Here is a 25,446-nt window from a genome sequence, read left to right on the forward strand (position 1 = left end):
AAAAAAAACCCTTGTTAGGCAGCGCTAGGAGAGAAACACTTTGCAGAAAGCGTTTTCATGATTTATGTACTTTAAGGCTTGATTCCTATGAAAAGATTTAAAGTAAAATAGCTTGAGATACTTCTGCTGTTACTATCATCTTTAATACACAAGCAGATCCCAAGGTTCTGGCTGTGCTCAGAGTCCTTGTTAAGGCTTTTGAAACTCTTACTTCCAATGAAAATTTCTGGTTTTACCCAGAATTTACCCTGTATACTTTCTAGCTTCCTGGACAGGAAAAGTATTCAATAAAATATTCAAACAAATAAGCAAAACGGTCAAAAATGTTTGCTCTCCATATTTCAAATTTACCTTATAAAACAACTTTATCCCCAAATTTAGAGACCTATAAATGAAGTGCCTAATAATCTTGAAATATGGAATGATTACCTTCTAGAAGCAAAATACTCAATGAGAAGCAAACAGGGGAAAGTGCTCTTCAGTTGAAGTTTTGTTCCTTCTCTGTGATGAGTTTCATCACTTTTTTTCGGTTTCAGTTTTTGTTTTTTACTAGTTCATGTTTGTGTTACATAATGATTATATATGCCTTGTGGGAAGTTGTTACACGTACATAGCACATCTTAATTAGTTTTTCCATCCTTTCCCCTCCTCTCTCTCCCTCCCTTCTTCTGTAATTGTCTTCCCATTTGAACAAATTTATCTCCCTACTTCTTACCTTTTATTTTGTTTTTTACATTTTGGAATTCTCCTATAAGAGAAGCCATTGGTATTTAAACTTGTGTGTCTGTTTTACTTCATTTAAGATTATGGTTATTCATTTTCCTACAAATTACTAAAGTTCATCCTTCTTTGAGGCAGGGTAGTATTCCACTGTGTGTGAATCCCACAATTTTTATTTATTTATTCATCTGTTGATGGACATATAGGCCACTTGCAAGATTTATCTATTATGAATTGTGCTGCTATAAATATGCATATTCATAGATCACTATAATATGATGTTTTTAACTCTTTTGCAAAGATATCTAGGATGGGAATATCTAGGTGAAATGAAATTTCTAGTTTTAGTTTTTTGAGGACTCTCCATACTGATCTCCATAGTGGTTGCACCAGTTTACATTCCTACCAACAATGCAGGAGGGTTCCCCCAACCACAGCCTTGCCAGCAATTGTTATTATTTGATTTCTTAATGATAGCCACTCTTTCTGGAATGAGATGGAAACTCAATGTTGTTCTAGTTTATACCTCTGTGATGGCCAGAGATTTTGAACATTTTTGCATGTATTTATTGGCCATTTATACTTCTTCTGAGAACTATTTATTTCAGTTATCCATCTTTTGACTGGGTCTTTTTGAGTTTCATCTCTTGATTCAAATTACAAGTTCTTGGATTCATATGCAGAACTCCCTGGGTCTCTGGTTTGGGGCTTCTTTCTCCCGGAGCATATTTGTATTTTTGTTTTTGTTTATCCCTTAGTGCCCCATGGGCTAGGTTAGAGCCCTTTACACTGTACTCTAATCAACTACTTACTCATTTCTCTCTCCTTTAAAACTTTAAGCCTTGTGAGGCAAAAAAAAAAAAAAAATCACATCTATTCAGTATACAGCTGTGTCCTCCTTCTAGTGTCCCCCAATATGTTTGGAGAAATGAGTGAAAGTCGTGTTACATTTTCATGCTTTTTTTGGGGGGGGGTTGTTCTTTTCAAGGAACATTTTTAGGTCATGTTTATTAGAAACTTAGCTTTACTTTTCTCTAAAAATTAGTAGTAGTAATTTCAGCCTTCCTGGGCATTTGGAAGATGACATAAGTCAGTGGTTCTCTACTGGGAGTGATTTTTTTTCTCCCCGGAGGACATAGATGTGGCCCTGTCCGAAGATAGCTTTGGGTGCACATCGCAGCTCCGCCACATGGAGGTGCTGTGGAGAGTGAGACGCCCTGTGGAGGGCAAAGGTACCTAGAACCTGGCCGACCAATTATTTGACCTCACCTCTTTGGGTGCCATTAAAACTAACAGTTACACAGAGAGTGAAGGTTTATGACTGTTATATTCTCGCCACATTTAAACACTGCATAAGCTTTTCACAAGTATGATTTAATTGCCTCAACAATACTGTGAGTTAAGAACTATTTTCTTTTCAGATGAGGAAACCAAGACATGAAAGCATCCATTCTTTCTACCTAGGAACTTGCTTCTCCTGGGCAGCTTTTCCCTCTTCCCCTAGGAGACTGTCTTTGTTGTATGCTTCTCTCAGACTTCAAAGATTCCTGGGGAATTCTGTACTTAGAAACATATTTTGTTCCTTTACTTTCCCACCTCTTTTGGAGACTAAATGTTCTCTTTTTTTTACAATATACACTACAGTTACATTCATCATTGGGAACTTGTACCTTTACATGATGCATCTTGGTTCTTATTTTTTCCCCATTTCCCTGCCCTCTCTTCACCCCCTCCACCACTCCTTATTTGCAAAGACTTTGTTTCTGTTTTGTCCTTTTCTCATATTTTTTTCCTTTCCCTATCCTACCCACTCCCCCTACCCCTTTAGACCTTTTCTTCCTATTTCACATTATCAATTATACATTTTGATCCTTGTCTACACTTGCAGTTTCTCACACCAGAGACAATTCGGTATTTACATATATGTGTCCTATTTATTTTACTTAAGAGAATGCCCTCAATGTGCATCCATGCTATAAATGTCTCTAGTTTCTTGTTCTTTATGGCTGAGTAGTACTCCATTTTAGAAAAAAACCCACATTTTCTTTATCCAGTCTCCAGTTGATGGGCAGTTGGGCTGTTTCCAAGTTTTAGCTATTGCAAACTGTGCCACTATGAACATGGGTGAGCATATATCACCATGGTATGATTTTTTAAATTCTTTTGGGAAGATACCCAGCAAGAAGGTGGGCTACTCTGACTATAAATAAGTCTTTAGGTTTCTGCTAGAAATTAGTGGTTATCATTGAAATAACTATCATTTCTTTTTTTTAAATTCTTTTATTGGTACATGTTAGGTATACAACACAATTACATTTCTCATTGGGAACTTGTACCTTTACATGATGCATCTTAGTTCTTATTTTGTCCTCATTCCTAGCCCTCCCTTCACCTGAAATAAATATCATTTCATAAGCCATATGCCATAGACAGCCATTGCAGTGCTCCATATAGAAAAATAATTTACATGGAAAATGACATTGCAGACTGTCTGCTGGAACAAAAGGGATTAGTATTTCTTCTGCCTTTTCTCTTAAGAATCATAGGACATGTTCTTTTGTTTATTTTTCATTTAGCAAATTAAAACAGGAGTGATTAAGGCCATCACCATATTTACGACAATGTTTTTCCAATATTAATGTGTTCAGCCAAGACTCTTGCTAATAAGTAGATTCTGGGCCTATGGTTTTGCCTTCCCACCACCTTCTCGGATAAGGCTCAGGCTACTGAATCAAAGACCACACTCAAGCAGCAAGTCAGCAGAAATCACTAAAATGTCCCCAGACCTGAGCCAAAGATAGCATCAGGCTGATGGCATTAACCTCGCTTTTCCTGTGAGCCTTTCCTTGTATAAATTGTCCTTTAAGACTATAGAGAGATCTCTTCTCCAGAGAATGACTCATTTCCCATCATAAAGTACGTATCTGTGCCAGGCCTGGTGGTGCACGCCTGTACTCCCAGCACTTGGGAGGCTGAGACAGGAGGATCGCTGCAAGTTCCAGGCCAGCCTGGGCTGCATGGTGAAACCCTGTCTCATATAAAAGAAAAATACATATTTCCAAGCTTTTTTACTGCCTTATTGTAAAGAAAGCACTATGTTCCTTTGTTTTTGTCTGAAACATGATTCCCCTCTGATTGAAAGGTTTCCGAAGAATAAAAAGCAAAATGAATTTTATCATTGCTGGTTACCAAAAACATTTTAAAATGGTCTACAGTCATTTAAATTATAGAACAAATTTATGTTATCCTTTCACTTAAAGAACATTTACAGTGCTTGTTTTTTCTTTTTTAGTTATATTTCTAAAGATAGCTAAGGGAACAATTTCAAGTATACCCGCTGTGATTTTAGTATAAGTTGTTTCGATCTCTGTGTGTTGGTGAAAATTAAGGGACTTGCAGAGTGCCATGTCCCATCATGTTAACATATTTTGTAGGGAAATCAAATCTGGCACCTTTCAATTATCTTCTTTACCTCTCTAATCTAAAAACAAATGGAACACATTCTGGAGCAAGAAGGCATGATTGCTGTTCGAAGACTGCCTTTCCTTTTTACAAATTGCCTTCTATCGTTTAAAAATTTGCTAAAAGTCCCCATATGAAAGCAAGAAAGCACTCACTGACAGGAAGGCTGTTGTATTAAAAAATAATTCATTCTCAATCATGAGCTTGGCAGCTCCTCAAGAGATCCCAATAGCATAGTTCATCTGTACCTGGAGCCCCCAAAGGAGGAGATACGTGGCCCTGTGCCACGGACTGGGGTTTGGTCAGTTTCCTTGGGAATTCAGAGTACGCTATCTTGGTCAAAGACAAAGAGCGAGGCAAGACAGGACAAGAGAACTCCTTTCTCTACCTTTACACCTGCTTCTGTGCATTTTATTTTTACTACTTCATCCTAGTGTCAGAAGAAAAGGATAAATGATTTTTAATTGATATGGAAAATGCTCAAGCTGTTAGGGACCCAAAAGACAGATAAATCATGATTCTACTTTGGCAATGTTTCATAGAAAATAGGAGAAGTAAATAAAGTTATGAATACATCTACGAGATGATATATGTAATTTTTATCTTTATTCTCTAAAATTCTCTAAAAAACCCAATTAAGCATCAGAATTTTAAAATACATGTTAAGAAGAGTTGGAAGCTCATAAAGCTACAGTTTTCTTACCTCACTGTATCTGAAGAATCATATGTAATAAATGTCTTTGGACATGTCCTGCATTTGAAAGAATTTCTTAACAAGGATCCATTTCAAAAATGAATTAGTCCACAGTTTGTAACTTTAAGATACATAACTCTATAAAAGGGCTTCGCATTTTCCTTTAAACTTTCTAGTTGCTCAGTCCTCAGCTTTATCTTGAACAATACTGTGACCACTTGGATTTGTAAGTGCTCACCGTTCACTTTCCAGGGGATTCAGCAGTGTCTCTGTTGTAATTCTCTATCTGGATATGCAAATAGCTATTAAGAGAGAGTACTGATTAGGATGTAAAATTTACAATATGATTATTGACAATGTGATGTAAAATATCATTTCCTTTTGACAACATTGAAAGCATTCATCTCTTGAATACATTTTCAACTAAATTTCTGTTATTGAGACAACCAGTCGATGCTAACCCATCTCCCCATACTTATTCTCAATCACATTGCTTTTCAAAGGCTTATATTTATATCAGTGCTTCTTCTCCGAGTACTCTTAATGGACTTTTCTCTTTCTTTTTTCCTACAACAGGTTGCAGATTGCGCTTCACCAAGAAATCCGTAGCCTGACCCTGAAAAGAGCGGAGCTCTGTCCAGCTGACTTGGGCAAGTATTGTCCTTGCTGCTAATTTGCCACCACCTGTTGGCTGTGTGGAAAACGTTCCTTACTGTATTGTTTTGCACACGGAGAACAGCGATCAAGAGGGCAACAGAGGCTGATGAGAGCAGAGACTTCAGGAAGATCGTTTTCCCATCCTCCCTCAGGACGTTCTCTCTAGCCGGAGTTCTGGACTGTGGCAGAACCCTACGCAGTTTGGTTTAACTGCCTGTTTTTTGTTGTTTTTTTTTAAATTTCTTTTTCTTTTCCCCACCACATTGTATTTTATTTCTGTATTTCAGAAATGGGCCTACAGACCACAAAGTGGCCCAGCCATGGGGCTTTTTTCTTGAAATCTTGGCTTCTCATTTGCCTGGGGCTCTATTCAGAAGTGTCCAAACTCCTGGCCTGCCCTAGCGTGTGCCGCTGTGACAGGAACTTTGTCTACTGTAACGAGAGAAGCTTGACCTCAGTGCCTCTTGGGATCCCGGAGGGCGTAACCGTACTCTACCTCCACAACAACCAAATTAATAATGCCGGATTTCCTGCGGAGCTGCACAGCGTCCAGTCCGTGCACACGGTCTTCCTTTATGGCAACCAGCTGGACGAATTCCCCATGAACCTTCCCAAGAACGTCAGAGTCCTCCATCTGCAGGAAAACAACATTCAGACCATTTCCCGAGCTGCACTTGCCCAGCTCCTGAAGCTTGAAGAGCTACATCTGGATGACAATTCTATCTCCACAGTAGGGGTGGAAGACGGGGCCTTCCGGGAAGCTGTAAGTCTCAAATTGTTGTTTCTGTCCAAGAACCACCTGAGCAGTGTGCCTGTCGGGCTTCCTGTGGACTTACAGGAACTCAGAGTGGATGAAAACCGAATTGCTGTCATATCAGACATGGCCTTTCAGAACCTCACAAGCTTGGAGCGCCTGATTGTGGACGGGAACCTCCTGACCAACAAGGGCATTGCTGAAGGAACCTTCAGCCATCTCACCAAGCTGAAGGAATTTTCAATAGTCCGAAACTCGCTCTCCCACCCTCCTCCTGATCTTCCAGGTACGAATCTGATCAGGCTCTGTTTGCAGGACAACCAGATAAACCACATCCCTTTGACGGCCTTCTCAAACCTCCGTAAGCTGGAACGGCTGGATATATCCAACAACCAGCTGCGAATGTTGACTCAAGGGGTCTTCGATAACCTCTCCAACCTGAAGCAGCTCACTGCTCGGAATAACCCTTGGTTTTGTGACTGCAGTATTAAATGGGTCACAGAATGGCTCAAGTACATCCCTTCATCTCTCAATGTGCGGGGTTTCATGTGCCAAGGTCCTGAACAAGTCAGGGGGATGGCTGTCAGGGAGTTGAATATGAACCTTCTGTCATGTCCCACCACAACCCCGGGCCTGCCTCTCCTCACCCCGGCCCCGAGTACGATTTCCCCAATGACTCAGCCTCCTACGCTCTCTGTTCCAACCCAGAGCAGAAGCTACACGCCTCCAGCTCCTACCACGTCCAGACTCCCCACCATTCCTGACTGGGATGGCAGAGAAAGAGTGACTCCGCCCATTTCTGAACGGATCCAGCTCTCAATCCACTTTGTGAATGACACTTCCATTCAAGTCAGCTGGCTCTCTCTCTTTACTGTGATGGCGTACAAACTCACATGGGTGAAAATGGGCCACAGTCTGGTAGGGGGGATCGTTCAGGAACGCATTGTCAGTGGTGAGAAGCAACACCTGAGCCTGTTTAATTTAGAGCCCAAATCCACCTATCGGATTTGTTTAGTGCCACTGGATGCTTTTAACTACCGTGCCATGGAAGACACCATCTGTTCTGAGGCCACCACCCACGCCTCCTATTTGAACAATGGCAGCAACACTGCTTCTAGCCATGAGCAGACGACGTCCCACAGCATGGGCTCCCCTTTTCTGCTGGCGGGCTTGATTGGGGGCGCGGTGATCTTTGTGCTCGTGGTCTTGCTCAGCATCTTTTGCTGGCACATGCACAAAAAGGGGCGCTACACCTCCCAGAAGTGGAAATACAATCGGGGCAGGCGGAAAGATGACTATTGTGAAGCAGGTACCAAGAAGGACAACTCCATCCTGGAGATGACAGAAACAAGTTTTCAGATTGTCTCCTTAAATAACGATCAGCTCCTTAAAGGAGATTTCAGACTGCAGCCCATTTACACCCCGAATGGGGGCATTAATTACACAGACTGCCATATTCCCAACAACATGCGATACTGCAACAGCAGCGTGCCAGACCTGGAGCACTGCCATACGTAACAGCCAGACCCCCAGCGTCAGCAAGGCAGACCACCGAACTCTCGGGAACGCGCATGTGTGTGCACACAAAGACACGCGAATTACATTTGATAAATGTTACACAGATGCATTTGTGCATTTGAATACTCTGTAATTTATACGGTGTACTATATAATGGGATTTAAAAAAGTGCTATCTTTTCTATTTCAAGTTAATTACAAACAGTTTTGTAACTCTTTGCTTTTTAAATCTTAAAAAAAATAGTTGCTGAAGTACTGTACAGGGTTGTACAATGCGAACCCAACGCCAAGGCAAAAGAATGAGTGATTCTTCCTTATGATGCACATTAACCACTTTGCTGTTGGCACTGTCAGAATAAATTTCCTTTCTTAGAGCTGAGGATCAGGTGAAAGGGCAGAATCAGATGGACTTGTTAGGGTAAGAATAATATGGGTAAAGCAAAAAAAAAAAAAAAAAATGGCCCAGATATTTTCATGCTATTTCTATACCTCCTGGTCTGGAGGACAAGTAAAAAAACCTGCATAATATAAGAAGGAAGGTAGTTACCTTGGTTTGATCCAGTGTAGGAAATGCAGAGAACGTAAAGAGGAGATGCGTTCCCGTGAGATAAATTAAACCAAGTTGACAGATTCAGGAAAATCAAGAGGAGATTTGCAAAGATCTTAAAACCCAGGAGTTGGCTTTCTGATTGGGAACTTAAAATCACTCTTCATGCTTCTCTGGTCCTGTGTGGTAACAAAGCTAGAGACTTGAATATGATTTCAGTCATCTTCAGGGACAAGTATGAACAGTCCTAGCAAGAAAACTCCCTAAAAACATGTCACTATTTAAATCATATTCCAGGTTGAATCACGTTCAACAGATATATATTCTAGAATACTTTTTTTAGAAGAGGATAATAAAATAATTGGAAGAATTATATTGAATGGAATTATTTTTGATAATGAGAATTATTTGGGTAGTTTCATTGAGGCTATATCAACATGATATTTAGATCAACAAAAGCAACAGCATTTGGAAAGTATTAAAATGACTTGTTAGTTAAAAAATTATAGATAGAACTCCTGATGAGTGGTTCTGTTATACTGTGTCTACGGACTTCATTAGTATCATGTTGAAATAGCTTGGCTTAGTACCTGTATCCCTTCCCAAATTCTTGTCTTCCAATCATCTTGCGTATATTTTTGTAATTAAGTTGTTTATGCCACCTTCGCTTTTTCCTCCTCTGCTCAATATTTCAAAAATATTATGGATACCAGTTTGGGTTGCGCAAAATATTCATATATACTTTGACATTTTAAAATGCATACTCATTTTCACTGCTGATGAGGATACAGCAAAGATAGATAAGAGAATGCGTATTTTTAAAAGCAATACCAGGTTTTTACCTTGGGTTGACTTTTGACTCTAATCCACATTTGAATCCATTTGTTCTTTTTCGATCATGGATGTTGCTCTACTTTGGATTTTATTACAGATTCTTACATTAGCAGGACCACTGATAAAAAGAAGTCAAAGCATTAAGGCTTCCCCTAATTTTGCCAGAGCAGGGCTGAAAACAGAGGGCATAGAAAAGAGAGGGATGTTTGTGTTTAATACTAAGTATTTTCGAAGTAATGCTCATCCTCAAAAAGCGTATGTGATTTACTCTAATCCTTGCCATCCCTTAGATGTAGAAGGGCTATAGATCACAGACATTATTTTAAAAAACACACCCTTGGAAAATTCTTTTCAAAATTACATTTAGAAATTTCACTCTATGTTCCCCATTTCATTTACAACTGGCCATTATATTAGTGACTCATGAAGTAAACGCCACAAGCATTTTGCTTTCTCTTTTTAAGCAAAATAAAACTGTGATATGTCTTCTTTGTAAAAGTTTAGGTATAAAATGCTATGCAAGTTTTTCTTTATAATAAGAGCTTTATTTTCTTTAATAATATACCCCAACTTATATGTTTTAATCTCCTTCATCCCTCAGAGTAAGCAGAAAATATAACTGAAACTATAATGTTGTAGACACAAGAATTGAAACTGCAGTCAGCAGAGCTGAACTTAGCTCTGAATTAATTTAAATTAATTCCAAAGTGACTCTGGTTTCCATTTTAGTCTGTTAGCTAGAGGGTTTGGGCTATTGTTGTTTTAAAGCTAGGTCCACACAGGCAAAGAATAAGACAATCTGCAGGGACGGTCAATGTAGCAGAAAGCCATCGAAAGTCAGGACAGTGACATGGGCTTTGTGTCCTTAGATGGATAATTCCTTTCCACTGTCCTCTTCCCCTTGGCTGTGTACATAAAACTGTGTCCAAATGTGGTACTTTGACTTTTGAGGGTTTTAATTTCTGTTAGGCACAAATTAATCATTCTCATATATTTGTATTGTATGTTTAACTCCTGGTGGGATTATCAGCTGTTGAAAGTTCTTTGCTTTGGACCAGGAAAAACAAGAATGGAGAGTTTGCTATAATATTTTGTTAGATTTGCAGAATTATTTGGGGTTCGAGTGGTACTGTGGAGATCCAGTCATGTGAAATGGTTAGAATGGCCTGTAAGATTTTCTCTCCTCACAGGTATTCCTCAAAAGAGGGAACCTAGTTACACCCTTTATTTTCATCTTTTGTGCAGCATGACCTAGATTGCTACAATTAAAATAGGAGCTCTGTTTGTAATGACATACCTGGGGCTCTCACCTACACCTGCATAGAAAGCACATCGTGGAATCTGTAATGTCACATGTATCTCATTAAAATTGCTGAACAGCCCTCCCTTGTGGATTATGCCTTGGCTGGCATTTTAAATCATGAGAATGTGTTTTGCAGATACATCCGATCTGTATTTGGGCTTCTCTTGCTGTCATCATTATGTGCTTTGACCTGATTAGTCAAGAGTTAAAGTTGAAATTGCAAGACAAGGTCATAGGACAAAGCCATGTTCACTGGCTTATAAAGAACCTGCTGCTATCTGACCAATTGAGATACTCTTGACTTTTGTCAGTGTATAGGCAACATTCCAAAGGCAAAAGGCATAGCCACAGTCACACAGATATTATAGGGAGTTACTCTTATCCAGGATAATCACTAATACCCTCTTGTCTGGGGAGGTGTGTGTGATCATGGAGACATCAAATGCATGGCCAACACATCGCACATCACCGGGAAAATGACAGGCAGAGATGGGAAGATGTTCCTCTGACTGTGTTCTGTGTGCACAAAGTGGGAAACAGTCTCCCTTGTGAGCTATAATGGAATTTCTAATTATCCAGATGTTTATTGACATGATATTAGACATTTTCCCCCGAGGTTACAATAGAAAGTGTAATGTGATCAGTCTGGTAAAAGGTCATAATGAAATAACTAATATTACAATTCCATGTTCTACACTAGTATGAATCACAGTGGTCTTAGTCATTTCGCATAGTCAGGACTTCCTTCTCCGTTAGGGAAGATGAGAGCAAAGCCTCCAATGGAAACACAAGGCACCTTTGTCTCTGCAGGGAGCAGGTGCTGCACTGACCAGCGAACCTCAGCTGCAGTGTCCAGAGCAGCTTTGACAGTGAAGTGGTTAATTATCTTTGATGTCTTTGTTTATGGCATTTTCCTCTAACCTATAACAAGAAGACATTACATTTTACTTTACAACATGAAAATAACCCATTTGCTCATAACTTTCCTTTCCAGCATAGGAAAGCAAAGGATAAAAGTGTGTCCGGTAGGGAACATGATACAGTCACAAAACACAATTCCCAGTTCTTGGTCTTTTCAAATCTCACCTGATACTTGTTTTTATGTTAAAATACTGATGATAGGAAGCTCTAGCTTATATCCTTTTCCAGTATCTTCAAAAGGTTTGAAAGACAATTGTTGGCAGTGGGGATGCTTTTCACTGATGGTGGGGGGAGAGTTTTATATGTATACAATACTGACAATATTGTTAACAAACCAGATTCTTTTTCTGTAGTTTTTGTTTTCATAGCTGCACACTCACTAGAAGAGCACAAAGTAAGGCCATTAAAATAGGCATTTTAATTAGTACAAATCAGCCACATGTGTGCACACAAATATACCTAAGGGCATTTGCAAAAGTGTCCATGGATGTAAGATTTGTTAGCAATTAAGGCAAGGTGAGGCATCGCCACTGCATGTCGCCCCCAGGACCAATGTTATATTCACTGCAAGTTAATCTTGATGATTCGTTATTGTTTGAACCATATGTTGATTTGCTTCTGGTTTGTGTTTAGTGTGTTCTGACAAGGGACTGCAAGGGGCTGAAAGATTCTGCATCACACATCCTCTGAGACCTACCATGTTGCACACTTTGTTAACTAAAAACTTCACTCTACACTATACAGTACCTTGTTGATATATTCAGTAAAGGCTTATTTTAAAAGAAAACCACACTGTGTTTACATGAGTAAGTTCATTGGGATACATGTTAATGAGAAAGAGAAATCAGGAATGCTTCCTGATGAAGCCCGATGGGAGGAACAAAAGAGGTAACAGGACTTTCATATTCTCCTACCATGGAAATAACTTCTGTTTCTTAAGGCCACTTAGTTCTTTTGGTGTGAGGGATTTATGTGAAAATCCTCATGTTGTTTTATGTTTCCCAACTAAATTTTGTATTCCTATAAATACTATTTACATATACACACATACACCGGGCATATCATTTTATTTGTGAAAACTGTATGGTTTAGGATGTAGATAATAGCAGTGTAGTTATCCAGTTTCAAGAGTCCTTTCCTCTATGACATAGTATACACTGTTGGTTTTCAATGTCAATTTTTCAAAGAATTCTCATGATTACTTTCTGCTTTAGAATTGCTCATAACTCATCTACCCATACTTTCAATGGACCCTCATGAAGACACATCTATTCATATGCTCAAGTGCAATTTTGGATTAGTGTCATAGGGTTTTCCAGAACCTCCTTCTCTAACCCTTCTTGGCCATTTCATCATTACTGTACTTAACAGGTATAAAACTAACATTTCAGGTCATTAGTACTACTTATTTGTAGGACCTCTGTTGGAAAATGAACTAGGAAAGACAGTGTTAATAGATGATTCTGATTACATTGGGGAGATTTTAAGTAAAATAATGTCATTATTCTTTTATGTTTTGTTGCCAAGCTTAATGACCTTAATCTATGGGGACCAAACCCTTAGCCAAGGAATATCATTCATTCAAAACAGTTTATTAAGGTCTTCCTCCTCTGTTCCAGGCTGTGTAAGATCAGAGGCCTCACCAAAAAATAAAATGCAGTCTGAGTCAAATAAATCAGGCACCTCTGGTACAATACTACTACTTGTTCATCCTATGTATCACTTCTCATCTACTGTCTACCTTACTATGTTAGCTTCTGTTACAGATTCAGAGAAACATAGGACTCTGCCATTAGGGAACACACAGATCTCGTAATGAATACTTTTGCTTATGCATTCTGGTGTCAGAGCCTATATAATCATTCTTTTAATAGGCTATCCAAGGAAACAGAAGATGTGCCTACTATTGGTGTATGTATCTTAAAAGATGAAGTTGGGGTTTTAAAATTTGTTTTTCGGTGTTACTAGGGACTGGATCCAGGGCCTTCATGATGAGGTGCAATCCCAACCCTTTTTCATTTTTCATTTTTGAGACAGGGTCATACATAGCCACTAAGTTTCTCAGTTTAGGCTCAAACTTGTGATCCTTCTGCCTCAGCCACCAAGAATGCAGGAATTACAAGTTTGCATCACCAAGATCAATTATCATCGTGCTTTTTAAAATAGATAATGCAAAATGACAGTACACTGACAAAATCAGAACTCAGTTTCAGTTAAATATTCAAATTTACATTGATTTAAAACTTAGGAATTGTGTCTGGTGCCTACACATACAACCTCTTTAATTACCATTAAGCACCAGAATTGAAATCAATTAAAAATAATAATAATGGCACCCGCCAATTATTGAATATATATTTATTTATATGTATATCTGTATCCCCAAGACTTATGTAAGGTATTGTAAATCCTTTATCTTTTCAGATTTTAAAACTCACTTTCAAGGGAAGTCATGATTGGTCTACAGTCACAGATTCTGTAATTGGCAGAGTCAGGAATTAACCCCAACCATGACCCCATGGGCTTTCAGCAGTTTTCCAGGCTCTTAATAAATTAACTAGCCTTCAAAATGACTGGCCTTCAAAAATATTATTTTGTCCACATTTAAAGATTTTTGATGATGGAAATATTGGATGCAGATATTAATTATGATTATGGAAAAATCAAGGAGATATTTTAAAAGCCTCAAAATAATTTATCTGTAACTTTTAAAGTCCTTGGTCACCCGTTGATATTTTTATAGAAGTTTTGTTTTTGTAATTATTTGATAGTTGCACACTTAACTGATTTAAAAGTTTGAGATGGAATCAAAATATGCCTCCTCCACAGGGAGAGCTAGGAGAAATATTAAGAGGACCTGAGTTGGACTATTTTTAGTAATGAATTTGTTACATACTTGAAGGGTTGTTCAAAGCATTCTGTAGATCCCACTGAAGATGCAACTGTGTCAGAATCAGTTAGGGCATTAGCACCTGGCTTCAGAACGTACATATTTTCTCCAGCATAAATAAAGACTTTGTACTTTAGGAGATATCAGAGGAGCTTTATTGTCACAAATTATACCAAAAATTAAGGACACAGTATATTTAGTGGCATATTTCAAACCAGATGTCATTTTAACACATTTATCAACTCCTGATCCCATTTGTTGATTTTCTTGGTATAAAGAATAAATGGAAATTTCGGTATTCCTTGTGGGGGATCTTATGATTTCAGTGGCTTAGATGTCTCCATATTGAGTCGGTTTTTTCCTTATCAAATATAACAATGTGGTGGCTCAGAATCTGTTAAAATGCCCAGTTTGAATAGTAGGGGCCCTTGGTTTTGTTTTCATGCATCCGGTATTTACTGAGGATTGATAAGTTGAGGCGCTGAATAAGCTTTCCAGTAGAGTTAATAATCTTAACATCTTCACAATCTTTCCTGGAAGCTCCTCATATTCAACACATGGCCCAGGCTTCTTCCCCTGCCTCCTTACTTTGTTCAGGCACTCAGATGTTTTAAGATTAAATAATCCACCAAGGATTCTGCCAGTTCCAGCACTTGCCTGGGTCTCTCCAGGGGGTTTTCTCCTTTCAGTTCCCTGATTTCAACTTCATCATTACCTTTCTTTTAGCCTTTCCTCACTTCACCCTTTCCTACACTTGGAAGGAGAAAGGAGAATTTTTAAAGAATGAGGATAATACTGTCTTACTTTCAAAATGTTCATTACCATTACATGCAAGGTAGAATCTAAATGTCTTTTGTGACATTTTTGGATCTTCCTGCATACGTTGCTCCCTGGCATTCTGTCCTGTATTATTTCTACATGCATTATTTCTCTAGATTAGACATATTTAACATGAACACACAGTTTATCCCCCCGAGATGCCAAATGCTGTTTTCTGTTAAAGTATTTTATTCTTCAACATTCTCCTTTTCCTGGGGTCATGATTATCCTTTCCTAAGATATCAGTCAAATATGACCCTTGGAAAACTGCTTGAATCACACCTGCCAATTATCTGACACCCCCATGCAGTTAACATGACTTCAAAATCTCTTATTTTTAGCATCTATATGTTTTAATTTCCATGATTCTCTCTCATGCTTGTAGTCAGGACACAAGGAGACCATTTTCTCAGTTTTTACAGCTGAATGTTGAATTCAGTGCCTACCACCTGCCTAGCTCAGGGACCAGCCACCTCTTTAGTGTCTTATGGAAAAATGGCTTTTTAAAAAAGTCTTAGAGCTAGGGAAATCCAAAGTATATGGAATTAGCTTTGTTCAAACACCCCAGTGTTCACGGTACAAGAAGAAGTAAAACATGTACATTTCTAAAAAAAATAGTCTGTTGGCTACTCGTTATAATTTTTTACAGAAATATTGTTTTGTGATTATTTGGTGGTCACGTGTTTATCTGATTTGCAAGGTTTAGGTGGAATCTGGATGGTCTACACCTACAGAGTGAGCTGAGTGAATGACTGAAATGACTTGAAGAACTTCCATTTCTCTGTTACAGGCAACCTCAAAAATCTGAGCCAACATACAACACAGCATAGAAAGAGATTTTTTTACAAAACCACCTTGCAAGAAAGTCACCACATGAAAAGTCCATGGGTAGACATAAAGTCAAACATTTTGACAGTTTGTTAGTCAAAATGAATTCTTCACAAGTAAAAAACAAAAGTAGATTTTATTTCCATCAGAAAAATCAGAAGAGAAAGTCATTATTCACTGTCACAGCCTACATAAAAATACAGCATGTATCATTTAGAAGTTCACGTTGTGTTATCTTGACTATTGCTGTGGAAATGAATAGTCATTCTTAAAAATAATGTACCCCAAAAGAAGAAGGCAACGGAGAGCGGTGGATATTAAAACTCAGAGTTAAAATCAGGGCAACTTATTTTACAAGTCTACACTCCACCATTGATTGGCGAATTGATTGGCGAACTTTCACCTATAGTCATCAGTTTCCTTTTCTCTAAATGGCTACAGTGATGTATAACATATACAGTGGTTGTCAGATTTAAAGCCATGTAAAATATTTGACATAGTGTCTTTACTGAACAAGCACTGAATAAATGACATTCAATGCCTTGTATTTTTCATGCAAATGTGATTAACAAAGGGGTCACATATTGCACTTACAATGAAAAAAGTTCTCAAATGTTAAGATCTAGGGATTATTGACTTAAAAATCATTAGCTCCAAACATCCTGTATTACTGAACACAACCTTTATCAATGAACGTCTGGAAAGGAGCTTCCCATTTCCCCTATTGTGTGTTTTATGTTTTGGTTTCTTTTACATTTTGGAAGAACTGGGGAAAGTAAAGGGCCATACCATAACATAAAAAAAATAGAATGCTTGGAAACACTGAACAGAAGTATTGAACAGAAAGAGAACACATTGCTGTGTAATGGAGTTTATTTTCTTTCTAGTCTGCAAAGCACATGTAGGTGCAGCTATTGTTGAAAACCAATTCGAGATGATGTGAGAATCTAAAGGCCCAGAGAATAGGTGCTGAAAAGACAATAAAAAATTGAAACATTTTAAAAGCTGAGGTAACAAATTCGTTTCCAAAAATATATCATTATATGCTTTTAAAAAAATCCGTGATGCTAATGATCAAATTCAGGATGAACTATATCTCCAGTCCCCCATACTTTTGAATGATGTGTTCTTAGTTTACTATACTATACCACCAAGCTTGGTATGTAGGTCTAACATGGATTGCAGATATTGGGAATGATTGCCCCCAAAAGGAAGAACATTTTCATGACTCTACAATGCAGATACTCTAAACTACCACCTGTGACACAGTTACATTTTTGCAGTCAACACGGTTCTTAATTTTGTAATCCTGTTGTAATTAAGAAGCATACATCCTCTTCTGCTGGGTCATGTTGATTTTGCTTTCTGTACACTTTCTGTTTGTAGAAGTTAAAATAGTTTCAAAGGAGCACAATATGGTCTATATTAGTATTTTTTTCATTTTTCCTGTCTTTCTCCTCAATAAAGAAAGTCAGATATTTGGATGCCTAGATAAAAGCATTTTCTCTTCTACTTCTTATTTGCATGCTTTGATTGAATTCAGGACACTTATTTGTTATTATGTATGGATAACTGTATTCTGTGATATATAGACTATCTCTATTCTATTTGGACCAGTGACTGTATTTTTAGGATCAGCCCTACCTTGTGGTATTGTAAAATGTTTTACATTTTGGCCCTCATTAATTGGAATATGGTATGGTTCACTAGTGTGTCCAAAGGAAGGGGAGCAAGCAAGTTAATTGCTTTGTAATGGAAGCCAATCCTGTCCCATAGAGAGCAGCAGGGTCCACATGGCCATAGCCAATTGTATGGGAAGCTGAATTACTCCAACATGACCTCATTAACTCTCATAGCAAGGCTGTGTAGAGCAAGGTTGAAATCACTGTTCCAAATCATATCAATCTTGAGTTTTGAGCATATTTATGCTTTACTTTTCTCTTGTCTATGATGACCAGCAATATCCACCTCAATGATAAAAACTCAGCACAAAACCTGGGGCATAGCAAGTGCTTAATAAGTCTCAGTGACTTTGTGAAAATATACGGAATTGGTGGAAAGTTAGACCACTTAGCTCAGTTCTCCTTGCATCTTACATAAGATCATTTATATTTCATGCTTGTTGCTTCTTGCATAGGCGCATAGGAGGTGGGTTGGTCTCCTAAGTTCTTTTGAATTTTAAACTCTGTTTTGTACTTATTAATTTTCTATGAAATTTACATTTTGTCATTGGAGCTGATTTATATCCTGCTCTCTTGTAAAATTCAAGATAGGTATGTTCAAACTCAGTTTCATGGATTTCATTATAAAGACCAACATGTTTCACATTAGGCATTGCAACCTTAAAATAGCTATGTTAGGAAAACAAGGGGCATAGTCATAAAACGCATGAATTGCAAACACCTGTGACTTTGTATCTATGTTATATTATTTGATGTACCTAAGCCTCAATTTTCACATGTGTGAAATGAGGTACTAATACTTCTGAGAATTTAATGAAATTGTTTATGTCAAATCTTTAGGGACTACAATCTATTGAAACCCACAATGGCTGAAAATTTGCAAATGAATAGAAAGAATAGCAAATAGAAAAAAACCTCATTGTTACTAATTCTAATGCCTTCCCCTCAAAACAGGAAAATGAAAGCTATATTACTAGTCATTTATAAAACAATTTAATTCATAAAATTTATCACATAGATTTCCCGACAATAAATTGTATAAAGCAAAATTATTTCTTAAAATATTGAATATATCTTTTGCCTTTTTTATGTACTAGCTATTAAACTTTAAATAGTCAATAGAAAAGAATCAGGAAAATATCCAGGAAAATATTACATTGTAAATGCAGTGTATTTTGGATGAGGCAGAAAATTTTAACCCTGTCACTTCTTTCATTCAATCTTGAAAAAATGCACAGTTATGATCTTAAAAACATTGGAAGATGTTTTTAGAATAACTAGATAATTCTTCTTTCCAGTACTTTTAATACCAATTTAAAAACCAATGCCTAACAAATAACAATAGGATATTAATTTCAAAATATTTAAACTTTAAAATAGTTGTCAAAGAATACCTGCTAATAAACTCTATCTTATTTTTAATCACAGTGTGCACCTGAATATAATAATGAAATATTGTTTAAAGATGTCTCCATAATGCAGGCTCTCCAATGATTTATAATGGTCTAATGATTGATATTTTGAATTAATGCCATTTAATTTTGTAATTAGAAAGTGATCCTTGGGACTCAAACTGAGGTATCATTATCTTTGACAAAATATTATTTATGTTTCTCCTGCATTAGCTCATTGTAGTGAAATTTTTAAAAGTTAATTAAATGTATAAAGGAAATTTAATACAGTGTAACCAAAGTAGCAAAATAATTACTTTTAAGAATTTAAATAATTATTATGCTACCTCTATAAAGGACCAAAACAGCACTTTGAAAGAATTTAACAAAGTAGGTATGATAAAGGTACTTAATGATATTTTTATTGTAAACATTAAAATCCTATCTGGTGGTTTAGGAACATCAGAAATATTGTTCAGCTGCAGGAAAACCAAAAGTGAAGTCACCTAGGGGTGGGGGGAGAAGCACATTCTCATTAATCTTGATTAATTTTTCTTCGATAAATTCAAAATTTCAAAAAAATAATTTTTGGAAATAACTTATTTTAATAAATATTCCTGTTACTGATGGAACAATTACTGTAAATAAAGCCTATTTTAAAAAGCTCATGTAGCCTGCAAAGTAAGCAAGAAACTGGCAAAAGAAAGAGAAAAATTTTGAAAGACATAAATAAAATATTTATACAAAGTTACTTACATTTTAGCCAGCAAAATAAAACAACAGACACAAGTGAAACACAAAAACATACATTTTACAAAAAAGGGATCAAAGTGCAGGCAAGTTAACTGTGACATGTCATACAGTTTTAAGGAAAAAAAAGCAATATTTTGTGGACACATGAATAAACATACTTTAAACATACAAATCACTTGTGACATGAGTGTAAATTTAAATAATCCTTAAATAAGCCTAATGCAGAATTTATAAACAATCACTTGTAAATCAAGAAGCTATCAAAAGCATTAGTAAGTAGTTTAAAATATTAGCCCTCTTAAGTACTAGAAAGTTGGACTGCTGTTATTGAAAGTTATTCAGGATTCATGATGACATCTGATATAGTGGAAATAACATTGGCTTTGGAGTTCAAACATGGACATGTTCACTGACCAGCTGTTTTTCCTATCCAGTAACTTCACCCCTTTATAGATTGGTTTCGTATGTTTAAAGCCTTATAATAAAAACACCTACTATAATGTTGGTGTGAGAATTCATTTATACTTACTAACATAGCACCCAACATATAGCAGTCTCTTAGCTCTAGTAACTCCATTCAGCTATCTTTGGTATTCTGTCACTCTAGATAGAATCAGGCTCTTATCTGTGCTTCTGTAATGAGAATAAACATCTCAGTCTGCTCTTCCGTGACCTCAGAGAAAGGGGGTTGACTTTTCATATAATCAGGAGTGACATGGCTCTGAGTGTGGATCTGTCATTCCTGCTGCACCTTGTGTGCTCATCTACTACTTGATGGGAAGTAAGATTTAAAACATAGTAGATTCCTTTTGAGCTTCTATGGATGTCTTGGAAGAGCTGGTGTCTCAAACATTTGTGTAAATTTTTCACGTGTCATCTACCAATACTAACAACAGAGCTTACTATATGATTACATATAATGGTGTCATTTAGAAGGACCTTGGATGCTCTCTTGTCTTTAATCTTTGCTGCACCATCCTCCATTCTGTTTTTCCTCTTTCCTTTGCTTCAAGATATCATCATCAAAATGCATGCATGTTATATAGAGTTAAAAGAATTGAACTGTGTCTTAGCCATTGTCATGGGAGCTGAGACTATGTGGCCAATCCATTTATAACAATTACCAGTAAAGGATGGGATAAAAGACAATTGGGTATGAATAAAGAAGAAATGGAAGAGTGTGGAGCAAAGTTTACTTGGGCAGTTACCAAGTGGGATCTGGAATTTAGGCGAACCATCAAGGGAAGCAAACTTTGCCTGGTGTTTGACGTTCCCAGAACTACTCTATCACTACTGGCACAAAGCTTCCTGCCATCAGCCCTCTAGGATATTTTCTAGGTTGAAGAGAGAGTATTTCAGTGAGGTTCTGTCATCTTTCTAGAATACCTTTATTAGATGACTGAAAGATATGGTGGTAGGAAGACCTTGACATCCTTCTCCAACTCAGATGAGCCCCAAAGGGTCTGTCTATTTTCCAAATGGGCCACAAGCTCATCTGAGGCTTCCTTGAAATACCATCATGGCTTTATTTCTCCTACCTAGTCCTGCTTCTTTCCAGTTTCTGGCTTCCGGCTTCTTCCTAGTCCTGCCTTTTACAGGTGTTCCTTCCAAAAGCCTTCCTCAAGAAACCTCTCACATGCTAGTCTTTGTCTTAAATCTGCTTCTCTGAAAACCCTAATTGCCACAGATCACTCTACTCCTTCCTTGAGCTGAATTAAATTTCACCAGAGATAGATCTCAGTTACGTGAGGGTGTTCAGATCGAGCCCCAAGGACTCCCTTATTTATTGAACAAAGTGAAGTAAAGTTGACATTATGTTATAAACTCTGACTACTCTTCTGTTATGGATTTGAATGATGCACATGAACATAGAGGAGGCCCAGGTTTTGCTGCATGTTTGTAGCAAAACTATCAGGGTTGCTCACTATCACGTCATTTGCACTACATCCTGGTGGTTGTCAAGTTTCCAAGAAAATAACCCAAAATATATGATAAAAGTAAAAGCTTACAGCATAAAGTGAGAAAACTCATACAATAATTAGCTAACACTCACTTCTTTGAGTGAAGGAAAGCAAAACCCCTTTTTTTAACTTTACAGGAAAATAAAGTCTCTAAGAAAATGGCAATCAAGGTGACTGGTGTGTTAGAACAAGTGTCTGCGGCTGACGGATTAAAAAGAAAAAGAGACTAAACTAAAATGAAGAAAGATTCCAGGGCAGGGAGTCTGTATTCTGTAACAATTTTCTTTCATGATCCAATCACCTTAATATATCTGCAGGATCCCACAGGTCTTTCTCAGTCATTGGCTGGAAACTGAAGAAATGGCAACTTTCACTCCCCGTTGCCCTATTTCTTTTTTATTCCAGCTACAAATACTCCTTAACATTTCAGTTAATCATATGGCAAGTGTTTATGAACATGTCTTTTTGTTAAGTTGACAAAATCTTGACAAGAGTAAAAAGAGCTGAATTATCTTTCTGAAGTGGTTTATGGTTTTAAAATAAGCAGCTTTTCTTTGAAGTAGTTTAACAGCATGGGGAAAAGAGGATGAGCATTAGGGACCATTTCACCTTCAAGACCCAAATTTACTTTCTATAATGCAGGTAGAAGGGGATCTCTCAGTAATTCTAAGGTTTCTCTTCCTACTTATTTTTAATCAGCCCCCAAGATAGTATCAAGGAATTATTTATCTCAGTTCTCTTGGTTAGCTACAGAATTTTCTCCTATGATTTTGGCTAGGATTAGTATGTATGATAGTAGAATTTATTTGTTATAGTGTCTTTTGCTACCATCAAATGCATTACTTACTTTGCTGAAGGAAAAATCAGAGCCCATAGAAGCATTGGCTAAGATCTTACAGTAAGTCACGAAGTGAGCTTTATACACAGTGCTTAGCATTTCAAATCAGATTGTTTTCCTCACTGCACCATTCTGCTTCACTAGTAGAATTTCTGAGAGTAGCTGTCTTTATCTAAATACCTAACTAGTATAGCCTCTTCTGTAACCTTATGGTGGGCTCTTCTGCAGATACAATAAAGGAACACTTTATCCCCAAAATGATATTTTATCAGGATAGTAAGGCACTCAATAGAGTCATGAAACTTCCAATTTGTTGACGACAATTAGAATCATGCAATTGCTAGTTTTTTTTAATGAAAGTAATTGTGTGTGTGTGTGTGTGTGTGTGAAATCAACTGGATAATTCTGGAAATTGCTCTTCAGCACTAGGGAAGCCTCCATTAATCTGGCCTTTGCTTTCTTGTTTTATATCTCTTTTTAAAAATTAATTTTATTGGTATATTTTAGGTATACAATATAACCAAGGGAGATTAGGTAAAGATGCAAATTTCCAATGATGAATGTCATTATATTGCTAGTTTTTATTATGGATCATAAACAAACTTCTCTTGAGAGGTGAAGTTTAGTTACAAAAATGTATGTAATAACTATTAGATATTCTGAGATAATTTTTTAAATTGTTTAATCACTAGGAAAGACACTGAGATCTTTTGTTTAGAAGCAAATTAGGAGGGAAAAATAATTTAGCAATACTAACGACTGATTCCTCTCATCAAAGTCTCTGGCATTATAAAACCACTGTTGCCATAACTTTCCTAGTTTTCTATAAATACCCCTTGTAAATATTACCATGATTCTATGTGCTAGATTTGTACTGGTCCAGCTCAGTCTTCTCTGTTGGAGCCCATAATCATAGGCAGAGATTTAAGCTCTCTACTAGAAAATAGGAAACTGCTCAAATTTCCTAGCAAACACATCATTAGACTCTATCTCCTATTCTCTCACAAAGAGCTTAGGTTACCTGGTGTAAACCAACATTTCTAAGTGCAGATCCTCCTGTGGCTTTTTCGGTGTACAGCTGATTTATCAACATGACAATCTTGATCTCCTTCATTGTAGCAGCCACTCAAACTTGGGCAACGTACTTACACTGTAGTCATAATTCCCTCATAGCTTTGAGGCAAGTCCTAAATGAGTTTAAGTGCACAAAAAACATGTACTACATCTCATGCACTTCCTCAAAATGTGGGTGGCAATTTTTCTAATACCTCCCACAAAGTATGTAGTATGTGACATATTTCTGCTAAAACCCACTAAAGTGAAATCTAACAATAGAGAAGGTTATTTAACAGCTAATAGCCTCCCAAGATTAAAAAAAAAGAAAATGTGCTATTTAATGATAGTTGACAACCGTGAGAGTCAACGTTTTAGGCAAAGCCTTGGATGATTGGTATTCATTTTTTTCCAATTCCTTTTACATGTATTTCTGTCCAGAAAGATGATCTATATTTGCCAGATTCCTTGACATTTTGGGTTCTATGTGTGAATTAGGCTTTGCCAATTATAGAGGCATGAGACATTTCCACAGCAGAGATGAGGCGAAGGCTCTCTTCCTGTTACTGTTTGGACTTGAGTGCAAAAGACAGGTGTGGAACCAGGATCAGTGTTCCAGTGCCTGAGGTCAAGACATAGTAACAAGAGAGACCTAACTTCCAGGTAAGAAGTACTGTTGGAGGTCCTTGGATGCCACAGTTTAAGAAGTAGCCATTGGTTTCTATTCCCTCCTTCCACGACTTTCACTGATTTTGTATAAACATAATTCTTTTGTACTTGAAATAAGTGGGGTAATTTCTGTTTTCTACATCTGACCTTGCTGGATGAAGTATTTGATGCTATACTGAGCATCAAGAGTGTGGTAGGAGGAAAATGGCTAATCCATTTCCTAAGAGTGGATAATTGCTCATCATAACTTTATGAATAAAACAGATATTTGGCTAATTTTAGTTGTACTCAAACTGTAAAAATGAAGAAAAGACACAGATTGGCAAATTTAAGCCAGGCTAGTTATTACAATGAAGCATCAAAGCCACTTTATGGCATTTTCAGACTTAAAGTGTAGGAGTGAATTCTTCTATGATATCTTAATTTGACTTACTTCTTTGGCTCAGAAAGGAATTGGCTATGTCTTGGAGAACAAGCAGATCACTGTAAGCTTACTCATGTGGTACTACAGTTGGTAATTTTGTGGAAGATATTACTTTTCTGAAATAAAATCAGTTGTGCTCTAGCATCTCTCATGCAACTGTCAACCTAGAATTTTTTTTTCTTTTTATCTCAGTAAGCAAAGAATGCTAACATAGTTTGCTTTCACCTTCAGCACAATTTCTCACAGTGATGTGGTCCGTTTTCTATTGCCATAACAAAATAAATGAGACTAAGTAATTTATAAAGAATAAATGTTTATATGATGGTTATGACATTCGGAAAGCCAAAGAACATGGTGCTGGCATCTTCTTGGTGTCTATCTGGTGAGGGCCTTCTTGCTGCATGATAACACAGCTGAGTGTATCACATAGGCAGTAAGAGCAAACATGGTAGTTCAGGTCTTTCTTCCTTTTTCTATAAAGTCAGTAAAAGCATAATGGAGACCCCACTCTCAGAACCTCATCTAACATAAATTACTTTGCAAAGAGCCCCCCTCCAAATATACAATATCATTCACATATGAGTTTGGGGACTGAGTTTCTAATCCAAATTTTGGGGGACATTATCAAACCATAGCACCCTGGAATATCATCAATTGCCCCCTGGATCCTTGATGGTTTCATTTACCAGTTCTCATTATACACAGGTCTATTTTTTAATAGCACCATTT

General features: G+C 37.2%; 1 protein-coding gene across 3 annotated transcripts in view; it reads left to right on the forward strand.

The window, feature by feature from the left end:
• The window catches only part of Flrt2 (fibronectin leucine rich transmembrane protein 2), a 98,059-nt gene extending 80,635 nt beyond the window's left edge, over window positions 1–17,424 (forward strand). For all 3 annotated transcript variants that reach the window (XM_004837098.3, XM_021245459.2, XM_004837099.4), the window contains exon 2: window positions 5,453–17,424. In XM_004837098.3, coding sequence (XP_004837155.1) covers window positions 5,823–7,805 — 1,983 coding nt within the window. In that variant the 5' untranslated portion in view covers window positions 5,453–5,822 and the 3' untranslated portion in view covers window positions 7,806–17,424. The remainder of the gene's footprint in view (window positions 1–5,452) is intronic.
• The last annotated feature ends 8,022 nt before the right edge of the window (window positions 17,425–25,446 follow it).

This window comes from Heterocephalus glaber, unplaced genomic scaffold (assembly GCF_053883595.1).
Source record: "Heterocephalus glaber isolate CG9 unplaced genomic scaffold, H.glaber_assembly_v1.0 deba00001608, whole genome shotgun sequence".
NCBI lineage: Eukaryota > Metazoa > Chordata > Mammalia > Rodentia > Bathyergidae > Heterocephalus > Heterocephalus glaber.